Source organism: Scomber scombrus, chromosome 3, assembly GCF_963691925.1.
Source record: "Scomber scombrus chromosome 3, fScoSco1.1, whole genome shotgun sequence".
Taxonomy (NCBI): Eukaryota; Metazoa; Chordata; class Actinopteri; order Scombriformes; family Scombridae; genus Scomber; species Scomber scombrus.
This window is the reverse complement of record NC_084972.1, coordinates 35,153,505-35,172,792: the sequence shown is the minus strand read 5'-3', so window position 1 is coordinate 35,172,792 and position 19,288 is coordinate 35,153,505. Positions and strand designations below refer to the sequence as shown.

Here is a 19,288-nt window from a genome sequence, read left to right as displayed (position 1 = left end):
CCACCATCAGATCAAAGTGGTTTCATGACCGAAAACCTGCAAAACTAAAGCGATTCCCATCAGCCTTGCCTGTACTTTGTGTTTAGTGTGTGATGATTGGTTTTGTGTTGTTGTTACTGACAGTAGAAGTTAATTTTTAGCTAGTGTGCTTTTTTATGCTGTTGTCTGCTGGGGGTGGGGGTTGAAGTCAGAGGACAGAAATAGGATCAACAAGTTAATAAAAAAAGGCAGGATCCATCATTGAATTGCCTCCTGACTCACTAGAGGTGGTCATGGAGAAGAGAGCAGGCAGGAAACTCAGCAGCATCCTGCACAATAAGGTTCATCCATTGTTTGGTGTTTTTAGTGAACTGAAGAGCTGCTTTAGTGCCAGACTAGTGATGCCATGGTGCTCTACGGAGAGATTTAGAAGGTTCTTTATACCTGGTGCAGTGAGGTTTGTTAATGAACATTGCTGTTGACTGCTGAGTGTTGTGGATTGTTTGATTGTTGATTGATGTTGATGTGATGCTTTGCACTTAACTTGTACTGCCTGAGTCTGCATGTTTCCTTGCTGTATGTTGACTGTCTTTGTGAGAAGGTGACATTTAATTTCCCCTCCAAGGGATTAATGAAGTACTTCCATTCCGATTTAGGACCAAATGCTGTGCAGGTGTGTTTCTGTCCACCTAGAAATGCAGCAAAATCTAAAAATATCATCTTATTGTCAACAAATCTCATGTTTGGATCCAAACCAACAATGAACTGAATTATGAACAAATATTGTGTGTTTGTCCAGAGTCTGTAGAATATTTTTCATAAAATACACAACACTTCAGACACCACGGAGCACGTGCAAATACTGAAGTAAATTGAAGATTTTTACAGTGTAGTTCAAAGTCCAGAGGTGTTGATATGTAGCATCTGCTTCATAGACTGAAAATATGATCACTGTTATAAGTCTTTGGAGCCATGAAGAGTTTGTTCCTCTATTTTGAAGAGTTTGTTCCTTTATTTTACAGAGTTTGCAACATTTTTTAAATAGTTTTTGGACAATAACAGAAGAATAAGATGTATCAGGCTTTGATAGACACTCGATACTTGTTAGTAAATCAGTTTATCGGCAGAATGATCCTTTCGGCAGTGTTTTCTGTTGTCTGAGGTATAAAAGCTAAAAATCAAATCTGAGTGAATAAATTATGACGTTCATGAATCATCAGATCTGTGTGGAGCTATAATGAGCAGACTGTTGCCCTCCTCACATCAATACATCAAACTAACAGAAATGTCATATTTCCATCACGTTTTCCATCATTGGAGCTTTGACTGATGATCTGTGAATGACGACATCTCGTTGGATGGAAACATAAATTCACTCCTTTTTCTTTTTATGATTTCATCGTCTTCAAGAATGACTTTTACCTTTTAACGTTCATACAGTACAACTCACCTCAGTGTAAATGTGAAGGAATGAAAAGAAAAGAACAGAGAGATGAGAGGAGAGGCAGGGATGGAAGCAGCAGGAAAAATATGCACAGAAAAAAGGAGCGAGGGAACAAAAGCATGAAGAGATTCAGAGTACATGTTTTAATCATTTCCATGACTTAGCCCGAGAATATTTTCACTCCCAAGGGAAATGTTCTTGTTCCAGTTTTTTGGGCGCCTTAACATTAATATTTCACAGTTCAATCTCACCGACGGTTGTTGTGACACAGCAGAAGGACCTCACACTGACGGAGAGTCTCTGATGAGTCTGACAGCACAAACCCATTATTAAGGAAACCGTTTAATATTAAGATTATTATTATTTTAAACACAGTTAACTCGCACAGAGCAGTGATGTCCTTCTTTAACATTCAGTATATGAAAGGTTTTCATATAAATCAATCAAAAAAATAAATACAATTATTTTATATTTGACAAAAACAACTAAAGCAACATATTTTGGAATAATGACACAGAAGCTTCAGAAGTTCAAATTAAGCTACTGTTCCCTTACAGAAATAAATGAGAGAAATTATAAGAACCACCATCATCATCATCATCATCATCATCATCATCATCATCATCATCATCATCATCATCAGTCTACTGTCACAGAGACCTTCAGTGGAGAGATCTTCAGTGGAAGTTTATCCCAAGTGTCACTGAATGGAAACAGTGTGTCAGTGAAAGTGTGTGTGAAGGTGTGTATGTGTGTGTTAGTATCAGGATCAGAGAACGACAGATTTCCTCTGTTCCAGTCCAGATTCACTCTGATCCTCTGGAACTTCTTCTTCACTGGGAGAACAGTGCCGGGTGCTGGTAGTGAATATGCTGAGTATTTACTACAATAGAACCCTATTGTCCACAATCTAGACTGTATATCTCCCTTCCTCTGAACAGACTCTGATAACACACCCAGTGACCAGTATTTATTGTCTCGAACCTCGACATCCCAGCTGTGAGTCCCTGAGTTAAAGCCCTCAGAGCCCAGAACAGAGTAGGAGTCAAACCTCTCTGGATTATCAGGAAGCTGCTGTTTCTCTCCTCCTAGTCTCACACTGGTCAGATCTTCAGACAGGATGAGATATGGAGCAGCAGTGTTTGGATCCAGAATGACAGGAGTGTAGGAGACCATCTCCTTCATGTTGTTCCAGATGTTGAAGGCCAGGTTGCCCAGGTGTTTGGCCTGGTCTATCAGAGCTCCTGAGGGCAGCTGTGGATCATCCAGCAGGGGGCAGCGCTGGACTCTTTCCACTGCAGCCTTGTAGTTGTTCAGGAATGAGACGTCTTCAGCTCTCAGCTCCTCCTCTGTGGCTCTGACTGTGTGTGAAAGAGCTGCTATCTCTCTGCTCAGAGCCTCCATCTTCTCCTTCATCATCTGACTCTTCTGCTCCTCTTCCTCCCTCAGAACAGCCATCCTGGCCTCCTCTTCTTCTTCTAGAAACTGGTGAAGCTTCTTAAACTGCTCCTTAATCTGCCTCTCTGTGTGTTGGGCCTGGACCTTAATGTGTTTTGCTGTTTGATCAAACTTCACTTTAACCTCTTCACAAACCTTTAACTTCTCCTTTAAGGGCTTCAGAGTTTCCTCAAGTTCCTTCTTGTGTTGTGGTGCAGCTTCATCGATGGGTCTGAATCTGTGGTTGGTGTGTTTTTCTGAATCTCTGCAGACGACACACACTGGCTGCTGATGGTCCAGACAGAAGAGTTTGAGTTTCTCAGAGTGCAGACTGCAGAGAGCCTCTGAAGCTCTCTGATCTCTGTCCTGTAAGAAGGACTCACACAGGTTCTTTAACACCAGGTTACGAGGTGGATCTGTTCTTGAAGATCTTCTCTTACAAACTGGACACTGTGTTGGTTTCTGTCTCCACCAGCTCTATTTACAGAAGCTGTGGCTACATGACAGAACAACAGGATCTATAAAGACCTCATGACAGACCGGACAGCAGAGATCCTCCTCTGATCTGGAAGCCATTTAGTCTCTGAGTGAAGCTGAAAACACAGCAGACAGAAAGTACAGTCAGTCATGGCTCCCCTCCCTCCTCTACTAACTTCACTGACATTTACTTTCAGTGTGACTCCAGTTTTTAGTCAAACTCACCTTCAGTGTGTGGAGAGTCAGCAGGTTGAAGCAGCAGAGTTCTAGTTTTCCACTTTTCTCTCCTGTAGCTGTACTCACTCAGAGGAAGTTGTTAGTTTGGTCTGAAGGTGAATCTGATGCTCTGTTTTTCAGTCTGTGTGTCTCTTTAGAGACCAACAATAAACTGTTTCCTGGTTTGTCTCAGGTGAGTCAGGTGAGGGGCGGAGCTTTGTCAGATCTCTTTTGATAAATGTTGTAGCTTCACAGTAACACAGGGTGTGTTTCAGTCCATAGTTCAACAATACACCAACCATCAGCTGTAAACATTAATGATTAACAGGTTTTATGTGTACAGTAAAGAACTTCATCACCTGCATGAAGGTTATAAAATAAACTGTACAGGAACTTGGGAAAGACAAAGAAGTGAATATTGTTCTGGATGATCTTTTTTAAGATTCAACATCTTTTACACAATCTCCCGAATCCCAATCTGAAGAACAGTTCATAAAAAACAAAATACTCCACCTAAAAACTTCATCACAGTTTTTCACTCTTTTTCACAAATTTAATTCAGTTCAATTTTGCTAACTAAAATAATCAACCCTGCCCAAATGAATCATAAACCATCCAGATTCCCATTCAACCAGACTGAACTACAAAGGTCTGAAAAGTCACACTCAGTCTATTTGAGTTTTCCATTATGCCTTTATGCCGGGCCACTTTAGTCACACCCAGCTGTGCTGAAACACATCTCTGCTCACACTTTGGTGAGCTCTACTGCTGCGGTCCTGCTTGCTGACAAGTCCGAATGCAGCCAATCTGTGACGACCCCCCTTCTGAATCAGTCATAAGAACCCTAAACAGGAAAATTTCTCTTGCCTTGACTTACCATGTGGAAAAACACATGCAGCGTGCCAGTTTGACTTGAGTCCTACAGGCATGACTCGGTGCAGCTACACTAAAAATATTGAAAAAACTGATGCAAACAAGCTACTGAGACGTAACATTAAACACACCTGCCAGCTTCAGACAGGTGAGAGATACAGTAAGATTGAGCTGCTGTGTTGAATCTGTGTTTGAATATCTGTATCAGAGTGTTCACAAAGAAAGAAAGAAAGAAAGAAAGAAAGAAAGAAAGAAAGAAAGAAAGAAAGAAAGAAAGAAAGAAAGAAAGAAAGAAAGAAAGAAAGAAAGAAAGAGTCTCTACTTAAAGCAAACAATCTTTCATAACACACCAGCAGCACTGTGGTCGCCTCAGGACAGCCATTGTGTTCAGCCATTGTGTTCAGGACAAGACGATTTATAGTCATGAAATGCCACAAATGCAGCAGCCTCATAAGAAATAAATCTTAAGCTATTGAAAAGCATCTTGAAACATTACATGTCCGGGAACAGCAGCGACGCTCACAAACTCTCTCTTTGTCCCTTTAGTTTTCTTTTGAAGAGAAAAGAAAAACCAATAAACACTAAAGTATAAAAAGCTCTTTTTGGTGGAGGCATATCAGTCTAAGTGGATGGTCCAAATATATTTTATGCATGGGAAACACTACATATCTGTGCAAGATACTTCTCTAATTAAGACTTACTGTATAGTTTAACATTGAGGTGCCTTCAGCTTTAAAACCTTCACTGTTTATCCACGAAGCTCCGACTGTGTGATTCATGTAGATGAAAAGAAATCAACGAGGTGTAATTGATTTTTCCTGCTTTCATCTGTGTAGCAGATAAAAACATTGTGTCTCTAATATTTGTGTGGAATGATGAGACCTTCACATTAACACCTAAACTCAACACCTTTTTTTTTTTTTAAAGGTAGTGAATTATGAATTATATACGATATGATGTTAACTTACTTTTCCAGCTCTGAAAATCAGTGTTTTGACATTTTGTGAATTGTCACCGACTGCTGTGAAGCGGCGTATGCAGATGTGTTTGACCTGGAGTTGACCAGCGCTATTGCCTCTGTATCACTAACAAGCTCAGTCATCCTGCTCTGTATTCTCTCTAAGTGTGAATACATATGCAGCACTTTGATATTCTGCTGATGGCCTGAGTGTAAAATGGCTCTGATGATGAAAGCGTCTCTCCCTCTCTTTCTGATTCATCTACTCTCAAAGCAAACCATTTATAACTTATTTGATCAAACACTGTAAAATATGCATGATGTTTCTACATATTTCTACTCTTCTTTTTTTGAAGAGAGAGCACTACAGACCTCATGAATTACATGGTTTCAGGGATAATGGACCAAATTCTGTCTTGGTTTAATCCAATCAACTTTCACAAATGCGATTTAAGCCTGACCCCAAAGCAAATGTGCATGTTCAGCGAGGTTAGGCCGATAATAATCTGATCTCAAATCAGCTTCTCAACTAAATTCAATCTGTGCTAATCCTGATCTGGGCTATTTTGTCAAAGTGGGATTTGTCTGGACTGAAAGCCTCTGAAAATGTAGAGCTGCAATTTGTGTCCTTCTTGAAGTTATAACACAGACATCAAACACATATTTTAAAATTTGGTGTGACTTAGATTTCCCAAAGATATCATTATCTCAATCATCAACAAAACCTCCATAAATCCACTTTAGAACCAGAGAAGAAAGAAGCTGCAGAACATTAACTAGTATTTTATGATGTGATAACGCTGCTTAAGGTCAGGCTTCGGTTTAGAGAAACATGATTTAGGTTAAAGTTTCTTCTTCCTTAAAAGGGTCAGTGACAAATAAGGGTTGACAGAAAAGAATGACCAATATTAAAGAGTTCATCAGGTGTTTCGACCCCTCCCGATTGTGGGTCATCAATTGTGGCCAAATCACTGCTTAACTCCTTTATCCCTCCAGAGCCAGCAAGAGGCTCTTTCTGCTCCTCCATCCTGCGAGCTGCTGTCCTTCTTTCCCTCCCTGTTATCTCTATGGCTTTGATCATTCTCCACACTGACTGGTCAGGGAATCCTCTGCAGCCAACCTCAGCCACGCCTGCAACCCTTTTCCCCCTGCAATCCTCCAAGAGGTCCTGGTATTTGGCGCTCTTCCTTTCAAAGGCTTGATCACACCCTTCTTCCCATGGGACTGAAGCACATCCAGCCTCAGAGTTGTCTGGACGACCTGCGGGAACTGCAGCCTTCCTCCCATGACCGGGCCTTTTGCAGTAGGCTGTTCCTTATCTTTGCCGTGGTTAAGGGCTTTTCTTCCTCCCTTACCAACTGGGTTGTTATTGTTCTCCCTTGTGGTTGGCGTTTCTTGCGTCTCTCCTGCTCCAAGGTGTTGGTGAGTGTCATGAGCACCTTGTCATGGCGCCATCTGGATATATTCTCTCAAAATGGATAAAAAGCAGAAATCTGATGCTGGGTCCACAAAAAAGAATGTGTGCAAGTTATTCAGATGTTTATTTTCCCATTTAACCCCTTTAAATTTGACTTAACCACATGGACACTAAAAAACGACCAACATAAATACAAAATATACATTTTAACAAACCTGATGCTGCTTTTAAGACATTTTTTAATAATAATAATAATAATAAATCAAACTTATATAGCGCTTTATGCGGTGCTCAAAGACGCTTTACAATTTCCCTATTTCCCTATTTAAAGCTATGAAACAAATGTTTATAAGTTATAAAAGGTTAAAAAACAAACAAACAAAAGAAGACAAAAACAAAGGTTAAAAACATGACGAGTCCAGTGGGAGCTAGGAGTTGAAGGCTAGTAAGAAAAGGTGTGTTTTTAGTGCAGATTTGAAAGAGGAGATGGTTGGGGAGATTTTGATGTGAGGGGGGAGTGAATTCCATAGGGTGGGGGCAGCAACAGAGAAGGCCCGATCACCCCAGGTCCGGCACTTAGTCCGGGGGACTTGTAGCAGGTTGGCAGAGACGGACCTGAGGGATCGGGAGGGGGCGTGGTGATGAAGGAGGTCAGCAAGGTAGGGGGGTGCTAAGTTGTTGAGGGCCTTGTAGGTGGTGAGGAAGATTTTAAAGTTGATTCTGTGTTTGTGTTTTTTTAAAGATATTTTCGAATTGCTCATCTTGACAACTATTATTTGTATTTATCCTTCTGGTTTCTATGCTGGTAATTTCTGGAAAACCAGAGGACTGACAACAAAGAGTGTATCTGACTGAGAGCTCACTGAATGCTCTCTGCAGTCTGCTTTTATACACACACAACACAATAGCTGGGACACTTGTAACACACACGTCAATACTCCTGACAAGTCTGCCCTACATGGCACTGAGCCAGTTTAAGAGTAGACAGAAACAGACTCAGGCTGTGCACAGAATCGGCTGAGTAAACTCCATAAACCATCTGCTTGTGTATTAAATAGGATTTTATTGCCCTAAACAGGTGGTGATAGGGATGTGTTGTGTTCTCCTAACACACTAACATTACTTTTAATGTTAACATAACATTTAGTTCTCATGCAAACATTATCCACCACTTGGAAGATTGGCAGTTTGATTCCCGTCTCCTCCTGTCCACATGTCGATGTGTCCTTGGGCAAGATACTTAACCCCAAACTGCTCCTGTTGCTATGCCAACGGTGTGTGAATGTGTGTGAATGGTTAGTTTCCTCCTGATGAGCAGGTTGGTACTCTGTGTGGTAGCTCCAGGCGGGGAGTTCCGGTCCTCTGAAATGAGGCCAACCAGGAAGTAACTTAAAACTGCATTCTATCAAAAGGCCACCAGGGGGCGACCGTTTTGGTGTCAAAAGGACTTCCGTCTCTATACAAGTCAATGGAGAATTCACCAACTTCTCACTTGATTTCTAACCTCAGTAAACGTTTTCAAAATGTGTTTATGGTCTCAATCGCTAGTTTAAAGCCTTCTTCAATGCAGTATGATGTTCATTTGGGACATTTTGGCCTCCCTGATTTTATATGTGACGATAAAGCAGGGTATGCATTAGGGCGTGGCTACGTGGTGATTGACAGGTTGATTGGTTCACAGGTTCAGGAGGGCGCCTCATGCTCCTCCTGATGCCCATATAAGTAGAATCCCTGTTTTTATTTTTCCCAGCATGCACCTGAAATGTTCAAGATGGCGCTGCTCAGATCCGATACTATTGGCCTCCGAGCAGCAGTCCACAAACCAATGGGTGACGTCACAGATGTTACGTCCATTTCTTATATACAGTCTATGGGTAGCTCCTGCCATCAGTGTGTGAATGGGTGTGAATGAGATGTAACGTAAAAGAGCTATGAGTGGTCATAATGACTAGAAAAGTGTCCATCTACCATTTACTAACTAACTTTGTGTAGTTCTCACTGTTACTAGCTGCTGTTTCTCACTGGATTGTGTGTCATATGTTCGCCAGAGCTAACCGATGTCTGTCAAAGGTGAAATGTAGCTTCAGGAAAGTAGTTTTATTTCTTTCCTCAGAAGAAAAACAACACAGCAGATCTTAATGTGAGTCCCACAAAAAAGGACGAGGTGCTAAATTAGGGCTGAGCTCTATGTTCCCACATCACATGAACTTTTACTTTTTTTTCAAAATTAGGCCCTGTGTTCCCACAGGATTAGGATTAGGGTTATATTTTACAACTATTTTACAAAAAGACGGCCCAATCAGGACAGCGTTGTGCCGCCCCAGTGCTTAATTTGTAAATGATTGCTCATGAGGGACTGTCACTCTTAGCCTCACAGAGGTACCAGGAACCACACATGTCTGTGGCTGTGGGAACATAGGGTCTAAATTTAAATAATCTCATAGAAATGTGGGAACATAGACACGCTCCCCTAAATTAGATAATGTTCCTCTGGGTCGTTCTGGAGTCACATGATCAAACCATGAAAACAGAGTTTAACGTGGATGATTCTTTCTAAATACTGAAAATGCTCATATAAACCAACCTACAGAAAGATTATAGACTTAAATTTGAAGGATTGTAAATTTAAATGCATCTTCTTAAAGTCGGCTCGATCAGCTGGATCACATATAGATGTAATGAGCTCAATCTACTGTAAGTCTTTAAAGTAAATTCAGCAAAGCAAATCAGAAAAATAAAATCTTTATTTCTCTTATTATTCATTTCTTTTGTTTTTGTCTCAGCGGTAAATTTACGCCTCAAAGTCTCCGCTCACCAAACCTCATAATTGTACAATTTGCTTTCTTTTACATAAGACTCTCTCATACTGTGCCCCATTTCCCCCCTTAAAGTAAAAACTCTTGATTTTCTCCTGTCAGACTGATATTCTTCATGTATTTTGAAACAGTTTTTAATGTTTTCCAGGAGTGGGAACATTCTTTAGGACACAGAAAGTACATCAGAGAGAGTTTTAAGTGCTTTCTGAGTCCGAACTGAAAGTCATACATCAGTATATCCGTCTGTGTTTGTGTGTGTTGGGTTTGAGGCTCGGCTCACTACAACAGTCACACTGACAGAAACACACAGTGACATTCACCTCCTCTGCTCGCTCTTCTGTTGTTTCTCCACAAAAAAAAGAAGAAAAAGTTGTCTCACTTCCTTCTGCTGCCGAAAAGAGAATTAAAAAAAATATAGAGTAGGACTCGAGGTCAGAGGTTCATTCCTTTGACATGTTTTCCCTCCGGACCCGAGCAGCTGTGAGTTTCAGTCTGTCACTGAGGTCGACCATGATGTCATTTAGAGGACCCTAAACTATAAAGACCTAAGTGGACCGGTCCATCCTACCTGAGCTTCTGTGAACTCATTCGCTAAATTACTGCCTCAAAACATACCTCCTGTCCTTCACTAATATTAACCTTCGTGTCGTCCTCCCGGGTCAAACTGACCCCGTCTGTATTGACTGTTCCTTCTTTCCTTCCTTCCTTCCTTCCTTCCGTCTGTCCTTCCTCCCTCCCTCTCTCTTTCTTTCCTCACACCTACCTTCCTTCCTTCCTTCTTTCCTTTCCTCCCTTCCTTCCTCCCTCCTTTCCTTCCTCCCTTCCATCCTTCCTCCCTCCTTTCCTTCCTCCTTTCCTCCCTTCCATCCTTCGTCCCTATTATGTGATAAATAAAGTCCAACAACTTCTCCAAACTAAACTCCAGATATGTGATTAGGCCATGTGAATCCAAAACGATGATGGTTTGTGTTAAAATTATCACTTTGTTAAGGTTTCGTTCGTCGTCATGGCAACAATAATAACCAAGGAGGGGTTAAAGGTTTAGGGGACGATGGTAGTTAAAGTCCATTGTTTGGGTTAATGCCTCCATCCACCCCTCACTGCTCCACCTCACTGTTACTACGGCAACCAGATGAAGGCAGCTGTCACTCAAACTAACTGTAGGTTGTTTTTAGTCATTTTTACACCTCTTTTTGGTGTTTTTTAGTCATTTTTTGGGTCTCATTTTAGTAGTTTTGGGTCTCCTTAGAAAATCTGTCTCACTTTTACTACAGTTGGTAGATGACCGCTGTTTTGAGTCTCTTTTTAGTAATTTTTGGGTCTCATTTTAGTAGTTACAAGTCTCTTTACTGACTCTGCCTCATAGTTACTGCAGAAACTATGAGGCATCTGTCACTCTAACTATGGATATAAAGTCTCTAACTATGGGTTGTTTTTGTTAGTCGTAGTTAACTTCCAACTCAAAGGTTGTTTTTTTATGTATACAGTCATGTAGCTTTCAATTTAATTTTTTTTAAGTCAAAGAATCAGATATTATCTCTGGTGTACATCTCCTATTAATACTACACAGTAAAATAATGTGTTATCCCTGCAGAACAGGAGAAGACACAAAATCAATGGAGGTCTATTGTGTGTGAAGGGTCATAGTGTTTGTGGGTTTGTGCGGTTTAGTGGTTACACACATCACAGGAGCGGCTGTGCAGAGCTCTAAGCTGGTGGTTAGAGCTACTGGTGCAGAGTGGGATTAATAAAAACACTATTTTATGTAGTTCTTTCCACATTTCACTGCTTATTATTTACAGTTTTGCTCTTTTAGTATGACCACTTTATTCTGGGTTTGATATGTTTCTCTCGTGCACAAAAATGAATGTAAAATGTTTACTTTAACCCCTCCTGTTGTCCTCGAGTTAAGGAAAGAAGGAAAGATGGAAGGATGGAAGGAAAGATGGAAAGATGGATGGAAGGAAGGAAGGAAGGAAGGAAGGAAGGAAGGAAGGAAGGAAGGAAGGAATGAAGGAAGGAAGGAAGGAAGGAAGGGAGGAAGAAGGAAGGAAAGATGGAAGGATGGAAGGAAGGGAGGAAGAAGGAAGGAAGGAAAGATGGAAGGAAGGAAAGAAAGATATAAGGAAGGAAAGAAAGATGGGAGGAAGGAAGGGAGGAAGGAAGGAAGAGAAGACAGATGGAAGGAAGGGAGGAAGGAAAGAAATATGGAAGGATGGAAGGAAGGAAAGAAAGATGGGAGGAAGGAAGGGAGGAAGGAAGGAAGAGAAGACAGATGGAAGGAAGGAAGGAAGGAAAGATGGAAGGGAGGCAGAAGGAAGGAAAGGAGGGAGGAAGGAAGGAAGGGAAGGAAGGAAGGAGGGAGGAAGGAAAGAAAGAGAGAATGAGGAAGGAAGGAAGGAAGGAAGGAAAGAAGGAACAGTCAAAACAGACGGAGTCAATTTGACCCGGGAGGACGACACAAGGGGCAAATCCATTCAGAAGTTGACTTTCATTGAAAATAAACACCTTAACTGTTAACTAGAGACTCATATTAAAACCCAGGATGGTCAGCTGGGTTTTTGTTCTATAAAACAAACAAAGATATTTTTCTACTTCTTCTTTTCTGGGTGTGAATGTTTAAGAGTTAAATGCATCCAGAGCAGAGAGGGTCTGTTCTCATACCGCTCACAGTTAAGACTTACGAGGTTGTGATAAGCTGCTGCTGATCACAACGCTGCGTTGTTCTCGGTCGCTCTGAGCGCTCAGCCCTGACGGCAGCCTGGCACACACTCACACACACACACACACACACACACACACACACACACACACACACAGACACACAGACACACAGACACACACACACACACACACACACACACACACACACACAGACACACACACACACACACACACACACACACGCACAACCTCGACCTTGCAAGTTTCCACACTGGCTGCCATAATTCCAACATTCAGTAGTTGGAGGGGAACGAGGCCGTAATTCAGCACACTGTATGGCCTTAGTACACACACACACACACACACACACACACACACACACACACACACACACACACACAATGATACCGACATACTTTAAGCAAAGAATGATCACCTGGATCAATATTTAGTCGTTGCTTGTACAGATAAATTGTGAGGTTGGCTCCCGGTGGAAGTGTAGTTACTGAGCTGCAGAGGAGGCGATAAGTCGTCGCTCTTTATGGGTTTTTATGAGCTTTGTCTGGCAGCCGGTGGACTGCTCAGTAGTAGTAGTTACAGTAGTAGTAGTGACAGTAGTAGTAGTAACAGTAGTAGACATGAAAAGTTTGATTAAAAACGATTTCTTTGGATGCAAAAAATCTAATGTCATTGTGAGACTTTCAGGAACTTTACATCCACTGATGTAACAGACTTATTTCTACAGTTCACTGACTTATTCCAGCATCTTTTAAACCCTGTGTAGTTCAGTCTGGTTAGAATAGAATATACTTTATTGTCCCTTAAGGGAAATGTGTCATGGACTCAAAGTGCGTAGTGCATAGTAGTAGCTTCCCTTACAGACAATAAATACACATAAAATACGTATAACAGCTAAAGACGTATACGTAGGCTACATACACACTCATGACTCATCCAATGAAAGATTAAAGCAAAATTTTAAAAAACTAAATAGACAGAACACCAAGTTATTGCACACTTCCCTCAGCGTACAGATGAACATTTTGATGGAGGTGGGTACGAAAGAGTATTTAGAACGGTTCAATTAGCATCTTGGGATTCTGTACCTTCTGCCAGAAGGCAAGAGCTCGTACTGCGTTTGAAGGATGTGGGACGGGTCCGATAATACCCTCTGTGCCTGCCTGAGTACAGACTGCTCATAGATGGACTGAAGGGAGAGCTTTTTAGCCCTCCCCAATCGGACTATGGTACAATAGGGTGACCATATTTTGATTTCCAAAAAAGAGGACACTCAGCCCGGCCACGAGATAGCCTACTTAAATGATACTCGCAGTTTACTCAAAGATTCCTTATAATTTTAATATATTTAAAGTTTATATGTATGGATAGAATATTTTGTTATATTACAAAATAATATCTCCCAAAGACAGAAATTCAGATAGGCTTCCCATAGGTTACTGAACTTTCTTTATTATGCCTCAATTGTAAAATGTATATATATATAAAAATGTAAAATAAATGTAAAATCTCTGGAATAAAATAATGATAGAAATAATGTCTCTTCTGTGTTAGAAAAATCAACTTTTAAAATAATAGCTCTCTTTTCAAGTCTTAGTGGACAAATAAATAATATGAAATAATGTTCTAAATAATACCTCTTCTGTATTAGAAAAACCTGTAGCTGTGGTGGTGTATCACAGTATGAAATGCCAACGCACCCTCCGCTGCATTTACAGCATCCTCTGTTTTTCCGGGTTTCACAAAGAACTCAGTCAACTTTGCTGAACTACTCTCACCTCGCACTGCTTTTTCATGTTTCTCTGTGTCCATATGAGCTGTGAGGTCCCCGGCACCTTTATTGGACACAGACACATATGTACCAGCCTCGCACACGGTGCACTCAGCCAGTCCCGACCGGGTCAGTAAACTGGGAATTTTTCGCAGTTCATCTGTGAACGTGCATTTGCGCTTTGGCATCTTGAACGCTTCAGCTGCACCGCCGGTGTCTGCTGCTTTCTTGTTGTGAGTTTTGAACACAGGGCAACCTCTCGGGGATTACGTCACACACGCTAACCCAAACAATGACAACCGGGGTAGAGGGGGCACACACATATACACACACAGAAGGAAAACCGGACATTATCATCAATTAATTAAAAAAACCCGGACGCCCCGGACGGGACGTAAAAAGTGGACATTTCCGGGGAAAACAGGACGTTTGGTCAGCCTATGGTACAACCAATCATGAGAGACGAGTGAATGAAGCATAAGACTTGTTTATTATACAGATGATATTGATGATTAATTAGGTATTAGTCTTTGGTGCTTGGAATCACTCCTTTATTCACTCATTCACTGCTCTCTGTATAATAAACACTACATTGTTCTTTCAGCAGCAAATCAAGATTTCAGACACTAACTACACTATACTGTAGTTACATCTTCGTAGTTTTCACATCTTTAAAATGGACCATGTGGAATATTTGAGGTTTTAATGTTATATAGTGGAGATATTTACACCTTCAGCATTCTTGACACCCAAATAATATAGTGGAAGTTAAATGTAGAGCTCTGTGTAGTAAACAGGCAGAGATTTCAGACTCAGCCTCTTCAGTCCTGAGCAGCAGCACTAAGATAAAGTATTTACTGGGATATTCTGCTGTATGCATATATATATTTTACGTGCTGCTGTTTAATTGATTTTTGTCCCACTGAGGAACACTCCACTACTCTGACTGTAATATCTTTGTATATTTCACATTCAGTTGTCCTGCAGATATATTGTACAAAGCAAGAAAACTGACACTGAATATAATAAAAACATATCACAGCGTTATAACAGAGTTTAGACAAATCTGACGGCTGATTTATGTGATTTATGTGCTCTGAATCGCTGCTGTCATCCTCGCTGTCATCGCAGTGGAAGTGAAGCTGTGACAGATGAAGGTGACTGTGTGAATGTGGAAGTTCTTCAGTCTTTACACACGAGTCTGAAATTAATGGTGAAGCAGCTCCGTGAGGAAAACTAACACGAACGTATCGCTTCTGTCCAACCTTGGCCAGCAGGAGTCTGATTTAATTCATCTAACTCAATGACCTATGGCATTTTAATTAGAATACAACCATAATTTAAGCTCATAAAAAATCAGAAACACACAATACTGTAAATGTAGACTTCAGCTTGGATAAGTGATACTAAACTAACAGCCCCATATACAGTATCTCACAAAAGTGAGTACACCCCTCACATTTTTGAAAATATTTTATTATATCTTTTCATGGGACAACACTATAGAAATGAATCTTTGATATAACTTAAAGTAGTGAGTGTACAACTTGTATAGCAGTATAGATTTAATGTCCTCTGAAAATAACTCAACACACAGACATTAATGTCTAAACAGTTGGCAACACAAGTGAGTACACCTCACAGTGAACATGTCCAAATTGTGCCCAAACTATCAATATTTTGTGTGACCACCATTATTATCTAGCACTGCTTTAACCCTCTTGGGCATGGAATTCACCAGAGCTGCACAGGTTGCTACTGGAATCCTCTTCCACTCCTCCATGATGACATCACGGAGCTAGTGGATGTTGGACACCTTGCGCTCCGCCACCTTCCGCTTGAGGATGCCCCACAGGTGCTCAATTGGATTTAGATCTGGAGACATACTTAGCCAGTCCATCACCTTTACCTTCAGCTTCCTCATCAAGGCAGTTGTCATCTTCGAGGTGTGTTTGGGGTTGTTATCATGTTGGAAAACTGCCCTGCGGCCCAGTTTCCAAAGGGAGGGGATCATGCTCTGCTTCAGAATGTAACAGTACATGTTTTAATTCATGCTTCCCTCAATGAACTGCAGCTCCCCAGTGCCGGCAGCACTCATGCAGCCCCAGACCATGACGCTACCACCACCATGCTTGACTGTAGGCAAGACACAGTTGTCTTTGTACTCCTCACCAGGGTGCCGCCACACACGCTGACACCATCTGAGCCAAACAACTTAATCCTGGTCTCATCAGACCATAGGACATGGTTCCAGTAATCCATGTCCTTGGACTGCTTGTCTTCAGCAAACTGTTTGCTGGCTTTCTTGTGCATCAGCTTCAGAAGAGGCTTCCTTCTGGGACGACAGCTATGCAGACCAATTTGATGCAGTGTGCGTCGTATGGTCTGAGCACTGACAGGCTGACCCCCCACCTCTTCAACCTCTGCAGCAATGCAGGCAGCACTCATTCGTCTATTTTTTGAAGCCAACCTCTGGATATGACACTGAACAAGTTGACTCAACATCTTTGGTCGACCCTGGCGAGGCCTGTTCCGAGTGGAACATGTCCTAGAAAACCTCTGTATGATCTTGGCCACCTTGCTGTAGCTCTGTTTCAGGGTGTTAGCAATCTTCTTATAGCCTAGGCCATCTTTATGAAGAGCAACAATTACATTTTTCAGATCCTCAGAGAGTTCTTTGCCATGAGGCGCCATGTTTAATATCCAGTGACCAGTATGAAAGTATGAGAGAGAAAACACCAAATTTAAAAGCCCAGCTCCCAATTCACACCTGAAACCTTGTAACACTAACGAGTCACATGACACCAGGGAGGGACAATGACACAATTGGAAACAATTTGGACATGTTCACTGTGAGGTGTACTCACTTGTGTTGCCAGCTGTTTGGACATTAATGGCTGTGTGTTGAGTTATTTTCAGAGGACATTAAATCTATACTGCTATACAAGTTGTACACTCACTGCTTTAAGTTATATCAAAGATTCATTTCTATAGTGTTGTCCCATGAAAAGATATAATGAAATATTTGCAAAAATGTGAGAGGTGTACTCACTTTTGTGAGATACTGTAGATAAGATACAACTTTATTAATCCCAGAGGAGAAAAAGATATAAGAACTAGGAGTATTATAAGGGTCAATGATGTTTGTTTGTGTCCATGTGGTTTAGTTTAAATTTAAAGGGTTAAAATGTGAAAATAAAACTTTGTACCAAATAATTCAACTTGCTTAAAAACAGTAAATTGTCAATAAAACACCATATCAACTAGTTTGGCATGATCTTACATTATAACTTTATATTAAATAAAGGTAATGGAATACAATTGTTCTAAATATTACATTTACTCTGGTTACCATAGAGATCAGGAAACATTTACATGTTTTAAATGAAGTCATTATTAGTATAAGTCCACTTAAATACACTGTAGGTGATTAAATATGTAATATGTATCATTCTTTTGTGGTTACACCATTTGACATTTTCAGGAGCATTCAGTCTTACTTTTGGTAAAAAATGCTGCAAATGTCATTTCAAATTATATAAAACCAACAAACTTTAATATATTGATTATATTGAACTGGGCGTAACTCGGACCTCCATGATGTCTTGCTGCGGAGCCGCTGAGTTCAGTCTGAATTTATCTCCTATAAAACCAACAAAAATACTAAATGTACATTTTAACAAACCTGATGTTGCTTTTAAAACTAGTTTAACTGATTTATGAATTACTCATCTTACCAACACTTATTTATTTGTCACTGACCCAATTTTACCTTTGCTGTAAATGTGCAGCTGGATATCAGCTTCCTGTCTGAGTGATGAGCTCTTAGTGTGAAACAGGATCTCCAGCATAACGTACAGCTGATGGATGAACATCAGGCATCCAATATGAAGGGGGGGGTGAAAGGGGGGGGGGAATGTCTGTATAAACATACTCAGTCTGAACGGACATGACACACTGGTGTACACGTCTCCCATGTCACTGATCACGCTGATGGATTCTTCATGCTTCAGAGAGAAGATTACAGGCTGATCAATAGCTGTGTGTGTGTGTGTGTGTGTGTGTGTGTGTGTGTGTGTGTGTGTGTGTGTGTGTGTGTGTGTGTGTGTGTGTGTGTGTGTGTGTGTGTGTGTGTGAGTGTCACACTCTGACAGGCCTGTCTTGTACCTTTCTCATTGCTCGTGAAGTAGACATTATTAACAGCCATGCAGTCATTATGAAGGTAATCTACCGCTGATACTGAGGAGCAACAACACTAAACACATGTTATGTCCTTTAGTTTTAACCTCCTGCATCCTAATATAGGAACATCATGTTTTGGGTTTGTTGAACCATAAATTCATTCTGCTTCACTTTGACCTGTTGGCCTCATTCGTACACATGTTTTTGCACCATCTAGTGGCAGAAAAGGCACATTACAGTTTAAAAATCAGTGTAAAAACCAGACGGCCGATCAACAGCCGATATCCAGATAAAATTGGACCAGGTACAAGACCTTACCAAATTTGGTTGAAAACAAACCATGTAAAGACTTTAAAGTTATTAGTTAAATCTATACAGGAGTGTTGATGGTGTGAATAAGTTGTTCAATCAAGTTTTCGAGAACATTGGTTTAAATTTGATAATATTTCTTATTTGTGGATAACAGGGTTGAATGAGGCTCTTAATGTGTTGGTTGAAGTTGAGGTGTTGGTCAAAAACTACTCCCTGATATTTGGCAGAGTGTCATGTTAGATGTTAATGGAGTAAGATAGGTGGTGATACTATTGGAGATGTGATCAGGATCAATAAGCAGGACTTCAGTATTGTTAAGTGTTCAGTTACAGGAAGTTGGAGGCCATCCAGTCCTTAATGGCAGCGAGGCAGCAGTGCAGAGATTCCAAGTTGTTTTAGGGCTCAATGAGACGTACAGTTGGGAGTCATCGGCGTAACAGCGGTATGACACAGCTGTGAATTGGTGGATCATGTGACCAAGAGGCAACAGGTACAAACTGACTAACTGACTCACATTATGAGTGACAACATGTGCTTCCACACTAAAAGTCACTATGTTAAAGTTTGAGAAATAAAGCACCAACACAACATCAGGTTAACTTTGACAATCTGTTATTTTGAGCCAATGTTACAACGAGATTGAACTAAAAACTGTCACAAATGTTTAGTTTCTTGTACAAAAATGATGCAGATGACATGCAAGAGATCCACAAACCCTAACCCT

The 19,288-nt window shown here is 40.8% G+C and overlaps 1 protein-coding gene across 1 annotated transcript; it reads right to left on the bottom strand.

The window, feature by feature from the left end:
* Positions 1-2,020: 2,020 nt before the first annotated feature.
* LOC133977899 (nuclear factor 7, brain-like) lies at positions 2,021-7,562 on the bottom strand. The gene is made up of 2 exons (XM_062416197.1): positions 7,532-7,562; positions 2,021-3,201 (listed from the first exon to the last, which is right to left on the bottom strand). Exons 1-2 carry the CDS (start codon positions 7,560-7,562, stop codon positions 2,063-2,065), a joined length of 1,170 nt encoding a protein of 389 aa, XP_062272181.1. The 3' UTR covers positions 2,021-2,062.
* Positions 7,563-19,288: the final 11,726 nt, after the last annotated feature.

Coding starts and splice junctions, on each gene's coding strand:
- LOC133977899 (XM_062416197.1), bottom strand. CDS start 7,562: ATGAGCAATTCGAAAATATCTTTAAAAAAAC. Junction 3,202..7,531: donor GAAAATATCTTTAAAAAAAC/ACAAACACAGAA, acceptor GAGCTTCAGAGG/CTCTCTGCAGTCTGCACTCT.